General features: G+C 33.2%; 1 protein-coding gene across 13 annotated transcripts in view; it reads left to right on the top strand.

The window, feature by feature from the left end:
* The window catches only part of LOC106458029 (forkhead box protein P1-like), a 255,864-nt gene that overhangs the window by 233,638 nt on the left and 12,638 nt on the right, over window positions 1–9,588 (top strand). For all 13 annotated transcript variants that reach the window (XM_022384158.1, XM_022384157.1, XM_022384156.1 and 10 more), the window contains 2 exons: window positions 3,277–3,520; window positions 7,719–7,793. In XM_022384158.1, the coding sequence (XP_022239866.1) occupies window positions 3,277–3,520; window positions 7,719–7,793 (319 nt within the window). The remainder of the gene's footprint in view (window positions 1–3,276; window positions 3,521–7,718; window positions 7,794–9,588) is intronic.

Raw genomic sequence — 9,588 nt, 5'->3', positions numbered from 1 at the left:
TCCAAGGATAACCTTTAGTAGCTAACGACCTCTAGGTTCTCCACAAAGTAGTTTCCATGATCGAGAGTTTTCTTTTGATATAGTTTCATATATTTTATTAAAAAGTAAGATATCTTTATATGTGCCAGTCCTTATAACCATTATTTTTCAATTTATTTATGGATAATGGAACATTATCCATAAAAAATTACCGTTACTGGAAGAAACGCCACTCTACGGGCAATTCAAAAACAAGTAGTTTAAAAACAGTACAATATTCTATTAACCCTATCGAGACGGGTAGGGGTCAGAGGGCATGTCATCACGTTTGTAGATTTGCATTCAACATTTTATTTAGCTATTATTTTATAAACGTATAGCAATAAGTTTGGTAACAAATTTTAGATTATAATTCAAATTTTAGTATTATACATTAGTTAGTTTCTTGATTTGAAACTAAATATTCAAATATTTTTGTGTATCACGTGATACGCGGCCTTTTGGGTTTGGTCAGATTGCATTTTATGACGCCCACAATATAACGTGTAAAGTTTCGTACGAATTAGAAACTCAAATGTCCGATATTGGCAAGCTATAATATAAAATAATAACCTCCTACCTTTTCTATTTGCTGAGATATCATAATAGTTAGCGAACCCACTATATTAGCTCCTACCACCACTTCATCATTTGGAAAGACTTATTTATCTAAACCTACTTTTATATACCAATAACTTTAGAATCAATCGAAAGATATCTATTTATTCAACATAATTCTGTCAGTCTTTCTAATTTATTTTCGAGAGAATTGCCCTTATATCATTGGAAAGTTTGAAGTATTGCTATCAAGGCTATTTTCTGAATAGAAATTATAATTTTTAGACCCAAGTACAATTTAGTTAGGAAGCCTGATAACTTACCGTGAATTTTTGGAGTATTAGTGCAGTAACTTATATTTATTTTGTATTCCAAAATACTGATATAAAGTCTACAAAACTTGTTATTTTTACATCTCCACATGTGAATTTGGACGAGGCTTAGCAAGTATGGCTCATGCGTGCAAACAATGACTTGGTAGCATCGTAAGTAGTAGAGATCATTGTTTTCCAAAATTTTTTTATTTACTGTTTTATGTTTAAAGAAAAATAACTAACATTTCAGTATTTATGTAATGTATGGTAGCCAATATGCTACTGTATTTTCAAAGTAAGAACTTGTGTTATGTTTCTATTCGTTTACATTGAGAAAGAATAAATACAAATTATACAAAACTAAAAACTTGGCAATTCAGGAAAAGTTTATTTGTGTAATTTGGGAAAGTCTAAGAAATAAATTAATCACTGATCTTAACACATGAAAAGGAACATCTTTACATAAACACCCGTTGAACTTGCAGTTTTCTGGTGAAGAATTTGTTTCTCAAGTTACAACCAAGAAGGCTAAGCCAAGAATACTAGCCTAACCAAAACGACCCGTATTTATATTACTGGAAACTACAAATTTATTGGTTAGTGTATAAGCATGGTAATATATGAAACAGGATGTCTGTAATCATTTACACACATTTACACCTATACCAACGCTAAATCCCGACCTTCAAACTAGCTTCAAAAAGCTAGCAAGTTTATTGGATATGATACAACTTTATACTTTGTACAGAGCCATATCATAAATATTTTCTCTCACTTTTATAAAATGCTTTAGACAGGTCTTGTTGCAACCACTGTATTGTCAAGAAGGTGGCAAATTCTATCCCACTGTGTTCTCAGAGCAGTGATCCCAATATTTTCTGCAGGATACTTCCGCTTTTTGACTTATTGGATCGTCCCAGTCATAAACATTTTTATAATACTTTAGACAATTGTCTTTGTAACCATTATACTGTCAACAAGTTGATATATCCTATCCCACTGTGTTTTCAAAGCAGGGAAAATTCTGGAAATTGCTCCGCATGAACTTATTGATATTGACGGTGTCAAAGTACTTAAATTACGGTAACACCTAAAGAGGAACGGTGATTCATTGCTTTATACTCGGCAGGTTTCTACTTCAGCCGCTAACAGTATAATAACAATAGAAAATAGGTGTAAAAAGATTAGAAAAAACTCTCAGAAAATTTACTTGGAACTTTACTGTCCCTACTGAAAAGAACAGAGTACTATTCATTTTGTTTCTTCTAATTTCTAACTCATCTACTAGCAATTAAATAACTACAGAAAACAAATGTGAAAGGTGAGAGCATAAACTCTGACCATAAGTACTTTGAACTTTTCTAATCACTACTAACAATACTATACATTTTATTTTGTAACCTTTATTTTCGTTATACTTTGATTACTTACTTACAACCTGGAGAAATAAGTATGATGTTACAGTACAAAAAATAACAAATATAATTTAAAGCTTTACTGAAAATAAAAATGTTTGATAATTAATTACGAGGTTTTTATTTTTCATTTGTTTTAACTGTTTATTATAATAAAAGTAACTAAAATCATAAGAATTGAAAGTTGTTAGGTAAGATAATGAAAGGAAAATAATAAAAACCTTCGTGGGGTATACGCGCCAGAAGTTTCTGTTCGATAGGGTCATTTCAATGCACGTGCGTCGTGTAATTTTCAACTTCTATCGGGGCATTTTTAGTCAGACACAGTTCAAAGGTCAATAAAACAAAAATTAATAAATACAAATAGATTTATACGGTTACAAGATTTAAGCTATTTAGAATAAACATTTGTGGTTTTCTATTACAATTTGCAGTTATTCTAGAACACAAATAGTAATTTAGATTTATTTCTTAATTTTAATGATGGTTACGAGGTCGGTCAAATCGATCAACACCATACAGTGTTAATAAGGATAAAAATAACAAATTAAATATAAAGTTTTATTCAGAAAATCGTTTGATGATTATCTAGAAGGATATAGAGATTACGCAAATGAAACTTGACAAATTTCAGATAAAGAAGAGTATTTTTAATCTTAAAATCAAAAATACTTTGTACGTTGGATAGTCAAAATTCTGAAAAAAAAACATTCACGAACAAATCTTTAATAAAAAAATCTTAAAACATAATTCAAAACCCAGATATTTTGTGTATGAAATCCTTCTAATGTTTGCTAATAATCTGCAAAATTTTATAAAAAATTATGTACATTTTCAAAAATTGTAGTACAATTACTCTCATAGATACTTTCCTGATTACGGGCTGGGTGGATTCCACCCAGCCCGTATTGAAAGGACTAAATATGTCCATTGCGACGTTATATAATTTCAGCTACTAATTTCTTGAACAGGCTTTTCCCACTCTTACCAAACCAGCATCTACGTCACCACAGCTCTCTCTATCAACTGGGTCGGACTCATCTCCTGCTACTCTCCTCTCGGTTGCCTTGACGACAATGGCCAACTCAGCACCGTTGATGGCGATTCCACCAAGGCTTATTCCACCAAATCCTCCACCTTTACACCTTCCTACTCCTACTAGTGCTGGTCCAATCCGACGCCGTCTTAGTGATAAAGGGTGTCCTTCACTATCAGGTAAAGACAATATGAATACTGATATAGTATCAATGAAACACGATCACAAACCAACCCTTTTTTTTGTTCAACCAGTTACTACTAAACGTCGAGTTCAAAACATTGTATCAAGACGAAATAACATCTTATTGTAGCGTAGACTTGTATATGTAACAACAATGTACTCTTATAAGTTCAAAACATAGTGTGCAAAAAAGAAATATCACTGCACCAGGAAGCAAGGCTCTTATAATAACCAAAAAGAAACCTGCACTGTCAAAAATATCATCCTTCATAAGCACAATTTTGTCGATAGCGTGTTAAAATGATTGTGTTTTTTGTTACATGTGTTCTAACATGTTTAGTGAAAAAATAACAGCAAAGTCTTCGAGCGAGCAGTTTGATTCGAATTAAGCACAAAGCTACACAATGGGTTATCTGTGCTCTGCCCACCACGGGTATCGAAACCCGGTTTCTAGCGTTGTAAGTCCGCAGACATACCGCTGTGCCACTGGGGGCTGAGCGAGCAGGAAAATTAGACAGCTTCAAACGCTTTTGAATTGCCAGAGATTTTAAATTTTCTTTTTAAACAAAAATTAGACTTCCTAGACATTATTGACACGTTTCATTTTGGCAACTCGAATTTTTTTCTTAGAAATAACTTTTACCGTTAGATTATGTTTTTTGCTATATTTTACAGATCTTCCTTTGAGAGCTTGCACATTGTGGATAACACGAGATCCCAAACATCAGTGAAAATATATATACTTGTTAATAAACAATCAACCTCTCACGAAAAAATATAAAATTAATGATTTCTATAATGTTTTTTTTTAGCGTAAAACTACACAACAGGCTATCGTTGCTTTGTTCACCGAGTGGAATGAAATAAAAGATTTTAGCGTTTAAGTCCGTAAACTTACTGTTGACTCAGCAGGAGTCTTTAGTGTAATGAATTGATTGAATAGGCCTAATGTGTATATCGCAGTTTTTGGTTAAGAATAATTAGACATTATTTCGATTAACAGCATAGTTTCTTATATTCCAAAGATTTTCAACGTAAGTTTCAAATCAAGAGGAAAGAAAATCATATTATAGCGTAAATATCTATATACGTATAACATATCAGCATGATCTGTAAATGGACTAGGGCATTGTTGCTTATAAACACTTCGAAAAGCATTATTTTATCAAATGTTCTTAATATATATATATATATACGATATTAAATAATAGTTAATATGAGATATTTCGAACGAACAACGCCATAGAATATTTTTCTGATTATAGCTATTAATTAAGAGTTAGACATATTTTTTACTTGATGAATTACTTTCTTCTATAGCAGCGCTTGGCATGGCCTACTGGTTAGAGTAAGCTGCAGGTGGTCGCGGTATCGAAACTTGTCGCCGAACATACTTAGCTTTTGAGGCGTTATAATGTGACGGTCAATTTCCCTATACCTTAGACCCCACTCACCAGTGACTCAGCGACACTAGGAGTCTGTTTAGAATAATAGAGCCCTCCATTAATTAGTGTTCAAGATTTCATGATTATTTTACAATGTGAAAATCTTGGATCGATTTCCCTCAGTAGAGAGAGTGCCTATTGTTTAGCTTTGTGCTAAAAACAAACAAACGAACTCTCACTAAATATAAATACATATGAATTATCTTTTGAACAGCTCTTTATTACTTTGAATGAAGGAAATGATAGCAATGTTTAGTGGATGGCCCCTATCTGTATTTATCTTGTTGTGACAACAATGGTCTCCGTAAATGCTCGTATCATAATGTTGAAATTCCTGGTCACGATTATTATGGTTTTAAATTTGAATATATCATATGATTGTTATTCCTAGCATGCTTGGCTGCCGCTGATATGTCTGTATTACAATTTCTGAAGGTTGTTGAAGACTCTAACACTAGAGCCGAAAGCTTGCAGCGAATAAAACTTAAACAACGTGCAGTTATTAATTTGTTCAATATATATCCCTTTAGCTTTACTTCTGGAAGACGTGGACTAATATATGGCCATATTTACTTCCTAGAATCTTCTATATTTATTATTAGCCATTTTAGACGAGTCTTCACGCACGGATGCAGGAGAGGGGGGTCCAAACAATAGGCTGATATAGTTATAGTGCAGTTACTTATGGTATTTAACGTTTTTAACATAGTCTACATCATCTATATTTCAGATTCAAGAAGCCATAGGTTAGTGGTCTAAAATGTAATCAGTAAAGAATGTTTTCACTTCTTTTTAATGTGTACAAGAAAATATGACTTTCGGGACCTCGTAGATTTGCGTAGATATCGAAACAAAGTTATAAAAGCTTAACTTGTTGACATGTTACTTTATCATTTTGTACTTTATTTGAATTATGATGTTACGGTACGATATGAAAATAAATAATTTTTGTTATTCTCGTGGAATAAGATAAGGTAGGATTAGCTTGAATTGTCAAATACAATCAGCGAAAAGTAAATGTTATATATATATATATATGTATGTGTTTAAAACTTATTATATATATATAATAAAGTGGATCTTCTGATTAACAAGCTTTTTAAATGCCAGCTTGTATATCATTCTGTATTCTACAAAAGCTATTTTCATTGTATACCAGTGATAATAAACACAGTGAAACTCCATGTAGTGCTTTTTGTATCAAAACAAACATAAAATTTAACATTCTATAAAATAAAACCTTTATAAGAAAATTTTAGAAGAATGTAGGAAGTCATAAAAATTATTAATTAAGTGCTACAACAATGGTATTAAGTTTTAATTGTTTCCTGAAAAACATGTCACACTGGAATCTTTTTAAATTTTCAAAGCAGCAAATTCATACAAATATCACATATAACAATAATATATATTTTTTCCAGAATCTACATTATCTGTAGAAAATCCATCCAGTAGTTGGTTTTCGCAAGGTAATAAACCAACCCATACAATAGGTGTTTCCAATCGACGCACCTGAACGTTTGAGAGTTAAATAAATAAAGTATTTATGTGAATGAATAGCAGAGAACATGGAATTAAGATCTTTCATTTTATTTCATAATATACCGACCAACAATACATGAAGCCATAGGCTGATTTTTGGGAGAGAACTCAAAGTGTTAGTGGACTTTCTGTACTCAAATCCTGAGGATCATCACTCAGTAAAGTCTTACACAGAACATGCAGAGAGACTGGGGAACATCATTGATGTCACATACGACTTTACCCAAGAAACATTCAAATAAGCTAGCGTGAAAATTCTTTATGATGTAAATCCTGCAAATTTTGGATTGCATTGCAGTGACATGGTATGGCTATACAATCCTTGTTGCTGAAGAGAACAAACTTCGCAATTAAGTATATGTTGGAAAGGACCGTTTACTGTAGAATCAATGATGTGGCTCATAGAATCCAGAAGGACAGGCGATCCAAGACAAATGTCATACATTGTGATTGTTTTTGGAAATGCGTCAGTGAGAATATGACCAACTGTTTAGCTTCAGAGAAGACTTTCCTAGTGGTTAGCTTCAGAGAAGACCTTCCCTGTGGTAAGTCAATCTTTTTAAGAGCCCAATGTTCCTCTCAAGACAGCTTCATAGAAGAACTTTTCAGTGATAAGTCAGTTTGCTGAAGACCCCAAGGTAGAAGTCGAGACAGCTACAGAAAAGACTTTGCAGTGGTAAGTCATCCTGCTGGGCCAGCTCCAGCTTGTCACCAAGTGTGGGGTCATCGGTGTTTTACTTGAAGAGAACTCTCCTTGTGATATGGCAGCATGCTACGATAAAGAACAAGAGAAGAGGGCATCCCTTCTATCTTTGTACCATAAGTCATGGAAAAGAAAACCACCAAGAAGATTTGGTGATTGGACAGTTTAATAACGAATATTTTGTTTTGTTAATCAGAATTTTTGTTGTACTTTGTTCAGCACATTTAATTAAAGATTTAATAATTTTAATGCTTATATACGAATATTGATGTTTCTTAATTGTAAATAATGACTCTATTACTAATTAGCTCTTTTCACTGAATAATTTAAAAATGCGCAACAATAGAAACTGTTAAATCAATTCCTTGTTATACAATCTATATTATTGTAATAACTTTATTATCGGCAAGGTTAGTTGTACCTCTGTCTTTACTTACCTATCAAATTCTTATGTTATCTTTATCATAACATGTGGAAGTACTTAGTTTTTATTATTATTTGCAGGTTTTGATGTGTCTCTGTCCGATTCCCCGATGAGACGACGTGTTGCAGAAAGATCGAACTTAGATATTACCGAAGGTATTATGAAATTGATATATACATATATATATATATATATATATTTGTTGTTATCGTTATTGATAATATTGTCCACATTTTATTGGATTAATAAAAAATAGTGGTACAATTTTTGTTAACGTACGTTAGCATTTCCACACATTTTATCAATTAAATAGAAGTGTAACATGTAACAATTATTAGCTAAGAATAAGTTTTGAGTTCATATAAATCTTAGTATAAACTCACAGAAAGTATCTATAAGTTGAACAACGTAAATTACGACAACAAGGGAACATATGACCTTTCAAGACTCTTTTTCCTTCCACACCCAATTGTTTGAGAAATGTAAACCTTTAAACGTGGCATTTATTTTTCAGGAAATCATTGATACCCGCATTAAACTCTTCTAAAGAGCTGGCTGTCTCTACTGCCAATAGCAACTCATTCCATAAGCGAATCACCCTATTAGAAAAATAAAACTGGCTTAACTGGAGCCTATTGTGTCTTTTCGAAATTTTAAACTTGTGTTCTTTTCTTTTCAGAATACAACTCCAAGAAATCAGAGACCTTTATTCTATTAATTCCCCCAGATAATGTTGTAAACTTCAATAAGATCACCCCTTTAATCCTTGTTACTCAAGAAAAAACAAGAGATATAACTTATACCTATAAGATGACCCTTCCATCCCCAGAATAAGTCTAGTAGCCCTCCTTTGAATTCTTTCCAGTAAGTTGTTACGTATCTGCTTGTTTGTTAATTTTGTTTGAAATTCTTTCCGAAAAAACTTCTGCGATACAAGTCCTTTCTTAAATAAAATTAGTTTATTCTTTCTCAATTCAACATTGCAATACACTTAATTTCCACAGTCACTTTAACTTCAACTCAGGCTATAAGTCACAACGATTCACGCACTTTACTTACGGTGCCCTATTGACTAGATTATCCGTGTCTATATCTTCAATCTCTTTATCTGCAACTATATCTCCCCCGCTTTATTTGCCAGTTTTATATATACAAAATAGAGGGCGTCTCGAGCCTTCAGGAACCTTCTAGATACTCATTACGTGTTACCAGCGTCACGTCACATCCGCTGTCGTAACAGTGCCCCTTCCTTAGTATTGTTCGTCCCGAACAATAGCTACTTACATTAAATCAACAGATAATTAACAAAATTCAATAAAGTCTCTTAATTTTACGGGACATATCTCCTTCCGTACTGGTCTCCGTCTCGTTGGCTTCTTTCACGTGGGGTTCATCTGCTCCATCAAAAAATGTCCTATTATCGGTAACAGTCACATCAGTGGTAGTAGCTTCATCAAGGGCTTCACTGTTTCCCTTCTCAAAACTGGGTAGAGTTTCTTTTTCGACAGTGGCTTTTTCAGGTGATACGTCTTCAGCAGCGTCAGTTCTATTGTTCACTTCATTCCAACTGAAATGTCCTGGACCGTGATAACGACAAAGCCTGTTGGCATGCACCACCTCGCCAATCATATTTTATCCGGAAAGTCACGTCTGAGAGACGATCCACTATGTCATATGGGCCTTCCTATGGAGATGACAACTTAGGAGACTTCCCTTTGGTCTTCCTGGGATTATACAACTACACCTTGTCTCCTGGTACAAAGCTGACTTCAGTAGATTTCTTATCATAAGATAACTTCATCGAATCAGCAGACGTTTTCAAGTTTGAAAGCACTTGATGGTGAATATTATCCATCCTTTCTGATAACACTTTCACGAATTTTGACACATTTTCAGGCAACTCTTCATAAGGTGGGTGTCCTGTTAACGGATCCACTGGCAACCGAAGTT

Source organism: Limulus polyphemus, unplaced genomic scaffold, assembly GCF_000517525.1.
Source record: "Limulus polyphemus unplaced genomic scaffold, Limulus_polyphemus-2.1.2 Scaffold406, whole genome shotgun sequence".
Taxonomy (NCBI): domain Eukaryota; kingdom Metazoa; phylum Arthropoda; class Merostomata; order Xiphosura; family Limulidae; genus Limulus; species Limulus polyphemus.
This window is presented reverse-complemented; position numbering and strand designations above follow the sequence as displayed.